The sequence below is a fragment of the Staurois parvus genome, unplaced genomic scaffold (genome assembly GCF_062004578.1).
Source record: "Staurois parvus isolate SC_StPar_1 unplaced genomic scaffold, SC_StPar_1.0 ptg000635l, whole genome shotgun sequence".
Classification (NCBI taxonomy): domain Eukaryota; kingdom Metazoa; phylum Chordata; class Amphibia; order Anura; family Ranidae; genus Staurois; species Staurois parvus.
Genome location: NW_028318431.1, coordinates 3458315 through 3471562, shown reverse-complemented (window position 1 = coordinate 3471562; position 13248 = coordinate 3458315). Strand labels below are relative to the sequence as shown.

The 13248-nt window shown below is 42.1% G+C and overlaps 1 protein-coding gene across 6 annotated transcripts in view; it reads left to right on the top strand.

The window, feature by feature from the left end:
• Positions 1 to 13248, top strand: part of CTPS2 (CTP synthase 2) — a 306531-nt gene that overhangs the window by 87385 nt on the left and 205898 nt on the right. For all 6 annotated transcript variants that reach the window (XM_089693658.1, XM_089693654.1, XM_089693659.1 and 3 more), the window contains one exon: positions 10901 to 10981. In XM_089693658.1, coding sequence (XP_089549784.1) covers positions 10901 to 10981 — 81 coding nt within the window. The remainder of the gene's footprint in view (positions 1 to 10900; positions 10982 to 13248) is intronic.

The following is a 13248-nucleotide window of genomic DNA, read 5'->3' as shown; positions in this document are numbered from 1 at the left end:
ACATTTATCATAACCTGACTTTTGAGCATAAGCATATTTAAACTGCATCATCAACATTTTTCCTGAAAAAGGATTGTTCTCTTCAAAACTTTTTTTTGACTTTCTTTCACTTTTGGTTATCTGGGTCTCATTTAAAACTAGTCCTTGACCACAGATACCCTTTATTAGACCCAAGTCCTCAGGGTGATAAATACAGTTAGTTAGGATCCATACTGGCAGGAAAAAGAGCAGTCAGTGTGCCCAATAGGACCCAGAGCTTCAAAGCACCATGAGGGGCAGTAAGGAATGTCATCTTCAGGGTCTTTCTCACCAACTTCACCCGCTCTTCGAGGATTTTCTACTTGTCCTTCACCTCCTTTTTCCGTTTCGTATTTCTCAGGTGTTTGGTTCACCTTCTTCACTCGACTAGCATGGATCCAGGACTGGGAATTCTCCACCAGAACAGCCGTTCTGGTAACCGCTATCACCGTAGTAGGTGGTCCAAAGGGGTAGCCTTGCTTCTTGTCTTTAGCGAGTTGGCGGACCACTACGACATCTCCCACTTGGAAAAGGTGTGTTAGTTCCTGAAAAGATAAAGGAAAGGTGCGAGCAACATTTCTTTCAATGTGATCTAAAGTCTGAATCAGTTTTCTCACATATTCTTGTTGTACCAGGTCAAGGTCCCCTCTTTCTAACATAAGTGGCTGTCTAGCCCAAGGAGTGGGGAACGGTCTTCCCATTAATATTTCAAAAGGAGATAACCCTGTAGTCTTATTAGGTGTCATTCTTACCTCTGCTAGAATTGCAGGTAACATCTTCTTCCAGTGGGTATAGGTTCCTCCAGTGGCCTTCCTCAACTTATCCTTAATTGTCCTGTTCATCCTTTCTACTATACCCGAACTTTGAGGATGATAGGGAATATGAAATTTCCAATCTATCTTAAGTACTTTTACCAAGTCTTGACATACCTTGGCCACAAAAGCTGGTCCGTTATCAGAATTTATCTGCAGCGGACATCCCCATCTGGGTATTATCTCCTGTGTAAGAATTCTGACTACAGTTTGTGCATCTTCTTTATTAGTGACAAATGCTTCCACCCATCTGCTGAACATATCCACCATTACCAACAAAAACTCTTGCCTCTGTCCTGTTTTTGGCATGTGGGTAAAATCTATTTGTAAATGGGTGAAAGGTGTAGTTGGGTACACTAGATGCTGGTGTTGTGATTTCTTTGGGTTCTGTGGATTGTTCCTTATACATGTAATGCACCTAGAAACATATTCTTTCACCAACCTAGATAAGCCTGTAATGTAAAAATCCTGCAATAATGTTTCACATGTCGTTTTCCATCCTCTATGTCCTAGACCATGGTACTGTGCAATGAACAATGGGGCACTTGACATGGGAATGCATGGTTTCCCCTCTAAACACACTAGACCAGAAGCTGGATCTAGTTGTGCTCCAGAACCATTCCAGTCTGCTAAATCGATTTTTGTAGCAAATTTTTGTAAATCTGCATACATCTGGTCATGTGGGGTAGTTGTGATGCCTGAAGTGAGCAAAGACATCTGCTCACTGGCCACCTGTTGTAATGCAGCTTCCTTTGCTACCTTATCTGCTAATGCATTTCCTTTGGCAATATGATCTCTGCGATTTGTATGTGCTCTGCAATGAAGAATGGCTAATGTTTTTGGTAACTGTATGGCTTTGAGTAGATCAGATATCAAAGAAGAGTGAGATATGGTTTTGCCATCAGCAGCAATGAATCGTCTTCTCTCCCAAATGACCCCAAAATCATGTACAGCACCATGGGCGTACTTGGAGTCTGTGTAAATGTTGACATCCTGTCCTGCAAATAAATGATATGCTCTTGTAAGGGCAATCAGTTCGGCTGCTTGGGCTGACTGATATGGGATTGGCTTTGCCTCGAGTATTTTGTCAGGAAGTTGCACAATGCCGTATCCTGCATGGTAAGTACTATCATTTGGCCTAGAACATGAGCCATCTACAAACACATCTAGGGCCCCATCAAGAGCCACAGCTGACATGTCGGACCTAGGGGAAGTGTCTTGCTGTATGTGGGTTATACAGTTGTGTTCTGGTGCAACTTCATCCTGTTCCCCCTTTAGCCCCAATAGGACATTCAAAATTGTAACAGGACCTGAATTTGCTGAAGAATATTTAATAATCAAGTTGGGATCAGATAGAAGAATCACTTCATATCCGCTCAACCTTTGTGCTGACATGTGTTGAGTGTGTATGTTTTTCAGTAGTAAGGACACTTGATGTGTGGTGTGTAGGGTAGTTTCATGTCCCAATGTGAAAGAAATAGCCATCTCCACCAGAATTGCGCAGGATGCAACAGCTCTCAGACAAGCAGGCATGCCCTGAACCTGAGTTGGCACTACTTTGGGAAAAAAAGCTACAGGGCGGAGCTTGCCTCCATGTACCTGAGCCAGGACCCCCGCCATGGTTGTACAATTTTCCCTAGCATACAGATGAAACATTTTCTTATAATCAGGTAGTCCAAGACCAGGGGCCGTTACCATAGCATTCTTCAGGTACACAAAGGCATCAACCATTTCATTTGACCATGTGAGAATGTCAGGTGATTCTGAAAGTGTGGCAGACCTCAGAGTGTGATCATAGAATGAACAATCAGGTATCCATTGGCGGCAGTAACCAATCATACCAAGAAAAGTTAGCATGTCCTTTTTTGTTTGTGGGTGGGGCAGACCCACGAGAGCCGCAGCTCTTTTGTGACTGACATTCCTCTCACCACGACTTAGAGTAAAACCAAGGTATTCAACCTGTTTTTGGCACCATTGCAATTTCTTTTTAGATGCTTTGTGACCATTCCCTGACAACCATTCTAACAGAGACCAACTATCCTCCTGACTGGCCGCCTGACTTGAACTACAAATCAATAGGTCATCCACATATATAATGAGGACCGAACCATTGGGAGGGGTCCAGGACCTCAGTGTGGTCTGGAGGGCAAGTGAGTAGACTGCAGGCGAATCTACATAGCCCTGGGGCATTCTACACCAGCTCATCTGGCGATTGCGGAACGTAAATGCAAATAGCGCCCACGTCTGGTGGTCCACAGGAACCGAAAAAAATGCATTTGTTAAATCAATCACGGTAAAATATTCTGTATCGGACGGAATGGAGGTGAGGAGTGATGGCACATCAGGCACTATTGGGGCTAATGGAACCACCAAATTATTTATGGCCCTCAGATCTTGTACAAACCTGTAAGAGCCATCCGGCTTCTTAACAGGATTGATAGGTGTGTTGTAAGGAGAAACAGTTTCTTCTAAAATACCTGTTTCTAAAAATCTTTCCACTAGAGGAGCAATCCCTTCCTCCTTCTCTGGCGACAATTTGTATTGCCTCTGTTTGTAGGGCAATGCCCCTTCCTTGAGTGTGACTGTGTATGGTGTACATGAAATTAATCCTACATCCATAGAATTTGTGGCCCAAACTGGATGTGTATCAGGAGGGGGTGTAATGTGTGAGGGATGACTCTCATCATTGAAATAGGTGGGTATAATGGGTACTTTGGAGGATCTAACAACAATACCTCCTTCTGATGTTACTCTCAGAGAAATCCCTAAAATTCCCATAAGATCTCTTCCCAACAAATTTACAGGGCAATTTGGAATGATTCTGAAACTGTGACAAATGATGGCCTCATCCCATGTGAGGGCTGAAACGGGCAAGGGGGGAGTTTTGAGGTTTTTTGTTAGTATCCCATTTATTCCCATAGAAGGTTCAGCATTTGTAGTTTCTCCATGATACATTTCCTCACTCTGACTGCTGCATGTCGCGCCTGAGTCAATTAAAAATGGAACTTCAGCGCCCCCTACTTGTAAAGAAATGAGGGGCTGCTGCCTGTATGATGAAGAAACCAAGGGAAATGCCGGGACACCACCTTCCGGGCATCCCTATTGTCTCTGGTTCTGCTGTGGCCCCCACTGAATTGGATATTTAATATCTTGGGGTTGTGCCTGTGCCTGTGGTGTTTGGGGGGTGGTGGTGGCATTAGGTGGTTGGTATCTCTGTTTGTGCTGTTGTGGCTGTCCCTGGGAGGAGGAAGGTTCATATGGACAGTTATATCTCCAGTGATCCTGTCCTCCACAGTTAAAACATCCAGTTCTTCCAGGGATTTGGCGGGGTTCAGAGTTACTTCTTCCCCTGCCAAATCCTCCCTTACCTCTGCCTCTATACCACCCTCTTCCTCTTTGTCCTTGCTTTTGATTTCCCTGTTGTGAGTCACTTTGGAAATTACTACTATTACCTTCTCTTTTCTTACAATATCTAAACATCCCGCTGCCTCCTTCTCGTGAAGAGAGGTCTGAAACTCAACAACAGTTTTAGTTGCCCAGTCAGAGACCTGCTGCTTCACGGCTAATCCTGCTTCTGGCTTAAGACCTGTTATGAATGTCTGAATCATCAATGGACTTAACTCTCCAGTTAGAGCCAGTCCTGCTTCTTGTGTCCAGACATCCTTGAACCTTTTTCAAAATTGGGTCAATGTTTAACAATCTTATTAATATCTTCTAATTCTATGGGTTTTTTTAGAATTAGTTCTCCTGCTGTGAGAAAAGGTAGTGTCAATATAGCCAATTCCTTTCCTCCTACGGCCCCCTCATCTTTTCTTTTTCCCTCTTGTTTCTTATCCATGGATCTAAGCTGCATTCTAAATTCCTCCACATCTCTGCCCTTTCTATGACTGGTATCACTTCTTCTCCATTGACCATCCTTTTTCTGTAATTTTATTATATTTACCTGTCCCTGTTCTTCGTATTCCAACTCTCCTTCGTTGTCATTATTTTCCGTAAGGATGCCTTGAACTTGGCTACCCTCTTTGTCTGGTGATTTTATACTAATAATCTGTTTGGGTCTAGTGGAGGGGCCTGGCTGTATTGGTTGTAGATCCGGGACGGGAAGTGGTGCAGGGACAGGGGCTGGAGGGGCAGGGGCAGGAGCAGGGGCTGGAGGGGCATTAGGCTGGGGAGTAGTCATCCCCAAACTGATCAAAAAATCATCATCAGCAGCATTTTTAAAACCACTTAATGAAGGATATATATTATACGGAGGGGGTGGGATTGGTGTCTGAATTGTTTTTAGTCCAATCTTGGGTCTGCATGTCTTTTCAGATTGATGCTTTTCCTGGCATATTTTTAATGTATCCAATTTCAACTTCCTCTTTTGTTTTAAAGAGAAAATCAAATTGAACTTTCCCTTGCTATTATCAACCCAATACGGTGACCATTTCAACCAGTTTTCTCCCCCTTTCTTCATATCAACTTGGTCCCATTGTGGGTCCCCCTCATACCAAGGAAAGGCTTGTTTGTCCCCCAAACATAATCCCTTAACCATGTCTGTATGAAAAGGATCATTTGCCCCCTTTCTTGGGAATGGGTCTGTACTCCCCATAGCTTCTGTCCAGCCTGCCATACAATCCACCCAGGGATTTATTAAATAATAGTCCGTTCCACAAACTCTAGCAACATAATCCTTACAATTTTCTTCCTTTTCTGGGGGACCTGGTGGGTAACTACCTCCTTGACCCATATTTAGACAGTGGATAAGACAATTTTACCTTAAAATCTTATTTTGTTCCACACAACAAATTATCTTATACTTCTACGCAACAGAAAGAAAAAGCAAAAGACAGATAAACCAGAATCTGCTCCACAGACTTATTAACCTTTTGATAAATTCCCAAAAGTTATCTCTTCACTGTTTTACCAAAAAACAGTGTGTTCTACCAGAGAACAATCTGTGTTTACCAAAAACACTCCTTTTTTTTTTCTTTTATAGTGCACTATTTTGTAACTCTACCAAAGAGTTAAGTCTGCTTTACCAAAAGCAGCTACAGGTTATCACGGGTCTATATAGACAATACAGAATGATTCAAGACCTTCCCTCAACACAGGGCAAGAAAGAGCTTTTAGTCATAAAAAGACAAAAGGTTTACTTACCAAGTGAGGTGGGTGGTCATCCCGGGCTGAGCCCCCAGCTGAAAGGAATGATTTTCTTTCCCCCTCAGAGACCCCCGGTCTGTGGAGAGATTCCTGGTTTATCAGCAGAATTCTGGGAACACCCCTTGAACACGGAAATAACGGCAGCTTATGTTCAGAGATGTTCAAAGTTTATTAGGCATTAATAAGATTATATAGGCTACAGATAAAATAAGGGAGGGGGGAGCGAGTTTCAAAACTGTAACTTGTAAATTTCCATCATGAGCTAACTACATGAAACATAACATATACATTTCTTGGTACAAATTGTTTTGGCTAACTTTCTGAGAAACAACCAGACAAAAACATTGTCAGGGTCATGTTAGCTTCTGTTGATACATCCTTGAACAACTAAAACAGTTTCATTAAACTTCTAATATATCTGCAAAAAGCTAACTTAATACTTAAAATGGAGTACATTATAGAAAATGGAAGTTATCTAGATCCTTTCAAACATCTCTGGAGAGATCTGAAAATGGCTGTGCACTGACGCTCCCCATCCAATCTGATGGAACTTGAGAAATACTGTAAAGAGGGATGGGAGAAATTGCCCAAAAATAGGTGTGCCAAGCTTGTAGCATCATACTCAAAATGACTTGAGGCTGTAATTGGTGCTAAAGGTGATTTAGCAAAGTATTGAGCAAAGGCTGGGAATACTTATACAGTGGGGCAAAAAAGTATTTAGTCAGCCACCAATTGTGCAAGTTCTGCCATTTAAAAAGATGAGAGAGGCCTGTAATTGGCATCATAGGTAGACCTCAACTATGAGAGACAAAATGAGAAAAAAATCCAGACAATCACATTGGCTGATTTGGAAAGAATTTATTTGCAAATTATGATGGAAAATAAGTATTTGGTCAATATCAAAAGTTCATCTCAATACTTTGTTATATATCCATTGTTGGCAATGACAGAGGTCAAACGTTTCCTGTAAGTCTTCACAAGGTTGGCACACACTGTTGCTGGTATGTTGGCCCATTCCTCCATGCAGATCTCCTCTAGAGCAGTGATGTTTTGGGGATGTCGCTGAGCAACATGGACTTTCAACTCCCTCCAAAGGTTTTCTATGGGGTTGAGATCTGGAGACTGGCTAGGACACTCCAGGACCTTGAAATGCTTCTTACGAAGCCACTCCTTCGTTGCCCGGGCGGTATGTTTGGGATCATTGTCATGTTGGAAGACCCAGCCATGTTTCATCTTCAATGCCCTTGCTGATGGAAGGAGGTTTGCACTCAAAATCTCACGATACATGGCCCCATTCATTCTGTCCTGTACATGGATCAGTCGTCCTGGTCCCTTTGCGAAGAAACAGCCCAAAAGCATGATGTTGCCACCCCCATGCTTCACAGTAGGTATGGAGTTCTTTGGATGCAACTCAGCATTCTTTCTCCTCCAAACACGACGAGTTGTGTTTCTACCAAACAGTTCTATTTTGGTTTCATCTGACCATATGACATTCTCCCAATCCTCTTCTGGATCATCCAAATGCTCTCTAGCAAACTTCAGACGGACCCGGACATGTACTGGCTTAAGCAGGGGGACACGTCTGGCACTGCAGGATCTGAGTCCCTGGCGGCGTAGTGTGTTACTGATGGTAGCCTTTGTTACGTTGGTCCCAGCTCTCTGCAGGTCATTCACTAGGTCCCCCCATGTGGTCCTGGGATTTTTGCTCACCGTTCTTGTGATCATTTTGAACCCACGGGGTGAGATCTTGCGTGGAGCCCCAGATCGAGGTAGATTATCAGTGGTCTTGTATGTCTTTCATTTTCTAATTATTGCTCCCACAGTTGATTTGTTCACACCAAACTGCTTGCCTATTGCAGATTCAGTCTTCCTAGCCTGGTGCAGGTCTACAATTTTGTTTCTGGTGTCCTTCGACAGCTCTTTGGTCTTCATCATAGTGGAGTTTGGAGTGTGACTGTTTGAGGTTGTGGACAGGTGTCTTTTATACTGATAACAAGTTCAAACAGGTGCCATTGATACAGGTAATGAGTGCAGGACAGAGGAGCCTCTTAAAGAAGAAGGTACAGGTCTGTGAGAGCCAGAAATCTTGCTTGTTTGTAGGTGACCAAATACTTATTTTCCACCATAATTTGCAAATAAATTTAAATCAGCCAATGTGATTGTCTGGATTTTTTTTCTCATTTTGTCTCTCATAGTTGAGGTCTACCTATGATGCCAATTACAGGCCTCTCTCATCTTTTTAAGTGGGAGAACTTGCACAATTGGTGGCTGACTAAATCCTTTTTTACCCCACTGTATACATGTGTTTTTTTTCATTTTTTATTTTTAATAAATTGCAAAGATTTCAAAATGAACTTCTTTCACATTGTCATTATGGGGTATTGTTTGTAGAATGTTGAGGGAAAAAATTTAATTGAATCCATTTTGGAATAAGGCTGTAACATAACAAAATGTGGCAAAAGTTAAGCGCTGTAAATACTTTCTGGATGCACTGTACACACAGGCACCATGAGGCCTTGCAGCGTGAATTCAGACATTTTTCCGCCATCTGGAGCCCAGGTGCTGTGTACAACTTCCTATAGACATGAAGGGCCAATGTGATTTCCTGAATTTTTTTTTTTAAATTGTCTCTCAGAGTGGGAATGCACCTACAATGTGAATTTCAGACCCCTCCATGATTTCTAAGTGGGAGAACTTGCAAAATCGCATGGTGTTCAAATACTTCTGTTCCTCACTGTACTTGAGTACAGCTGTGCACAGCCATCCATGTCTATTGGTGGCTGTACGCAGCATCTGGGCTTCCCTGGTGGGACAACATGCCAGATTTTGTGCTGCACAGGCTCAGGGTGGTCATATACAAGAGTCCTTACATATCTGGGAATGACACCTACATGCTGGGCATAGAAGGGAACAGCGAGTTTAGCAGGAAGGAGCGTAAGTTAGGACCAATTTACCATAATTTGTTCTACATTGTGACTGTCTTGGCAGAGGAGCAAGAGTTTTATTCCTCATGTCAGGCCTACTTCCATGATAACTGTTGAATGTATGACTGATTGAAGGAATATGCAGCAGGAGAGATTGAAGAATCACAGATCCATAGAAAGCAGAAGAGCAGGAGTGTTGAGTGAGGAACATATTCACAGAAAACACTGTCCTCTCCAGCAGGCCGTCAGAAAAACAAGGGACAAATCATTGACATTACAAGCTGTCACTACAGCGTTCTGTAAGACACTCCAAATCTTGGGAGGATAACCAAAATCAGATGCAGAAATGGACAGGATTGGCCTTAGGTGATCTCGCACTGCAGTGATATCAGAGAAAGGGGTGTCTGGGCACACTCAGATGGCAGCAAGTGTGCTGCAACTTTTTATGAGAAATCTAACACAAAGTTCTCATTCACACATGCGGTTGTTCTGAACACACCTCAGAAAAGCTATCTGCGGTGATACTGCCGCTTCCCAAAGGTCTATTTTTTATGATGCATTGCACTTGAATTGTTTTTATCACCCCTTTGCCACCTGTGTGAACCTAGGCAAAAAATATTTTTTTTTAGGGTACTGCCACAATTAACCTTACTACATAGCTTCGTTCACACATTTGGTGATACGAAACACACTTCTGAAAGTCAATTCATGGTGGATCTCTTTTCAGTCATGGTTTAGAGCTGGTATACAGGTGTTCTGAAGGCAGTACTTTCGCCTCCTAAATGTCTGTTTTTTTTCCCAATCTCAAGGGGGATTCTCTATTATAGTTATAGATTATGCTGCCGTCCCATTGACTTAAAGTGTTGTTAAACCCACAACAGTAAAATCAGTCTGTATATGCAGGAATTCATGCTAGTTATGCTCACTGTGGAACCTAAGGGGTTAATCTGCTGCTTTGTGTAAAAACGCTGTTTGATCCTGTCTTCTTCCAGTGCCCCCCTGTTATCTCCTGATAAGACATATGGTGTGGAGACACTCTGCACATGCTCAGTTTGGTGTGTATTGCTAGAGAGGTTTTTTTTTTTTGTGGGAGAGTGCATGTGATCAGCACAGGGCCAATCGGCACCGTTCAGACAGAGGTCAGGGGTTATGCAGCCTCCTAGAGCAGAAAGAAAACTTCTACAAGCTTTAACCAGTGCTCTGCTGAACACTGATAGAAGTCACAAGACTGCTGCATACTGCTGATGAGAAAAGATATTTAGCAGTTTATATTCACTAAAATAATTGCATTTCCATGTTTGGTGTACTGTAGGAGACCAGATATAATGAATACAGGGTCTTGGGATTAGTAACACTTTAAGTGGGCGTGTTTGGCAAGTAACACCGTTTGCCGAACAAATCATGATGAGTTAAATTTTGCTGTACCACAATACAGCTGAGCTTCACTGCTTGTGTATAAGTCCTCTTTAAACTTGTAGTTATTATGAACACTCTGAATACTGAGCAGGGGCCAATATTACCCTTGGGGTTACAGAAAAATTTGGATTGGGAAGGATTTGTACAAGAGAGCTGGCACTGCTGTTTTAGAAGGCATGGAATTCTCCTTAATGTAACTTTTAGGCTTCAACACCACATTAGCAATATGGCACTGGCACTGTTTAGGTGGGATTTATACAAATATTTATTTTACATTCAGATGTCACATGCATTGACCAGGACGTGTATGAGATAAAAAAAGTGTTTGAAAGTGATGACTATCTGTAAAATTGGTTCCACAAATCTCCCAGTGGAGGAATACTTATGTCCTTAGTATCCCACCTAAGTATCCAGCATTTTCCACTGAACAGCTCCTTATTTCACCAAAACAAGTGTATTACAACTTGATCTGTATGCAGCTTCATGGCCACCTCAATACAAGGATTGCAAAACAGCCCATGCAGTAACAATTTTAAACCTACAAAATTCATATTTCTCAATGTTCATTATATGTTTTCTTGGCAGATTGTGTGCAGAAGTACCAAACCAATTGAGATGGCTGTAAAACAGAAGATCTCTATGTTCTGTCATGTTGAACCGGAACAGGTAAGTTACATTGGCAGGAGGAAGAATGTGAACCAGTTTGAATCAACTAGTTTTCTGCAGTAAGTTGCCATAAAATGTGATCTGAACAATAGCCAAACATACTGGGGTTGATTTACTAAAACTGGGGAGTGGAAAATCTGGTGCAGCTCTGCATGGAAACCAATGAGCTTCCAGGTTTTTTTTGTCAATGCTTTAACAGGCCACACATGAGTCGAATTCTGAACGATTTTTCGATCGAAAACATCGTTCATTCTGTAATCCGATAGTGCCACCAATGATTAAGAAAATCTGCCTTTTTTCACGAATTTTCCAGCATGCCCGATACACGAAATGGGGAGGAACCACGAAAATTGGCAGGTGTCATTGCCCCACTAACAGAGCGAAAATCGGCCGATCATTCTTAGGTCTGATTTTCGAACGCAAAATCGTTCAAAACTAGACCCATGTATGGCCAGCCTTAAGCAGGCCATACATGGATCGGATTCTGAACGATTCTTCAATCAAAAACATCGTTCTGTAATTTGATAGTGCCACCAGTGATTTCGAAAATTGGTAATTTTTCACGAATTTTCCAGCATGCCCGATAAACGAAATGGGGAGGAACCACGAAAATCAGCCAGTTCCATTGCCCCACTAACAGAGCAAAAATCGTCCGATTATTTTTAGGTCCAATTTTCGAACGAAAAATTGTTCGAAAATCGACCCTTGTATGGCCGGTCTTAACCACTTATCGTCCGGCCGTTGTATATAAAGGGCCGGATGGTGGGAGTGCAGGGTCGGGTGGACGTTTATAAATGGCCTCCCCGCACTCTGCTTGTGTGCAATCCCTAGGAGCAGGCAGCACCGCGATCCGGTGCCTGTTGTGTCCTCAGGACACAGTGGAACACCGATCGTCGGACGGGACCTCTATGCGAGGTCCAGATCATGTGATCACTGATTGGCCAATCAGTGATCACATGCAGAGTAGTAAGCAAGATGTCACTTCTGACATTACTGCTTACTATGAATGATCACAGAGGTCACATGGTACAAGGCTATTCACAACAGCCTTGTACCATGTGACAAGCTGTGACCAATCACAGGTCACACAGTAGTTCTCAATGGCTGCAAGAATGCAGCTAGGGAGAAGGAGAAATGATTGATTTTACATCATAAAAGCTGTAAAAGCAATCAGTGTAAAAAAATAAACATGGTGACACTGTACTGCTAGGGTGACAATTTGTAAAAAAAAAAACATAAATAATAATATAAAAAAATAAAAAAAAGTAAAAAAAAATAAAAAATTTTAATTTTTGGTTATAAACTAATTTGGGTTTTTTTTTTTTTTTACTAAAACGATAACGAAATACATTTTGGCCAAGATTTATGATGAAATACTATTTATTTGCAAAAAACTATAAGAAAAACACTTTTTTTCAAAATTTTGGGACTTTTTCATTTACATAGCAAAAAAAATAAAAATCCCAGTGGTGAATAAATACCACCAAAATAAACCTTTATCTGTCTCAAAAAAATGCTAAAACATTCATATGGGTACAATGTTGCATGACCGCGCAATTGTCATTCAAAGTGTGATAGCACTGAAAGCTGAAAATTGGCCTGGACAGGAAGGGGGTAAAAGTGTCCAGACTGGAAGTGGTTAACTGAACAAGCTGAAGTTGGAAGCTGATTGGCTACCATGCACAGCTGCACCAGATTTTGCTCCCTCCAGTTTTAGCAAGTCAACCCCAATGTGCTTAAGCTGATAACACGCAAACAGTTCAAGTTTCTCATATCTTTTTTGAACACACCCATTAAACATTCATTGTGGTGGAGGAAAAAGTAAGTGAACCATTGACGTTAATAGCTGATCAAACCTCCTTTAGCAGCAGTGACTTCAAGCAAGTGCTTTTGGTATCTCTGGATCAGACCTGCAGAACTTTCAGGAGGAATTTTTGACCATTCCTCTTTATAAAACTGCTTTAGCTCTGACACATTTGTAGGATGTCATTGCACAGCATCCCTATGAGGTTAAGGTCTGGGCTCTGCCTGGGCTACTCCAAAATATGTGGCAGATTTACTTTGATGCTTAGGGTCACTGTCCTGCTGCATCACCCTTTTTGATGCTGCAAGTACAGAAAAATACCTACTAACTTCCTCTGCCCTCTGCTGCACTGAAATGGCAAGTGGTGTTATCAGCCCTGCCCAGTTCAGCTCTGTGAACTACAAGACATCGCCTTCCTATGATACAGAAAGTATCATAAGAAAGGGTTCTGTAGTCCAAATCA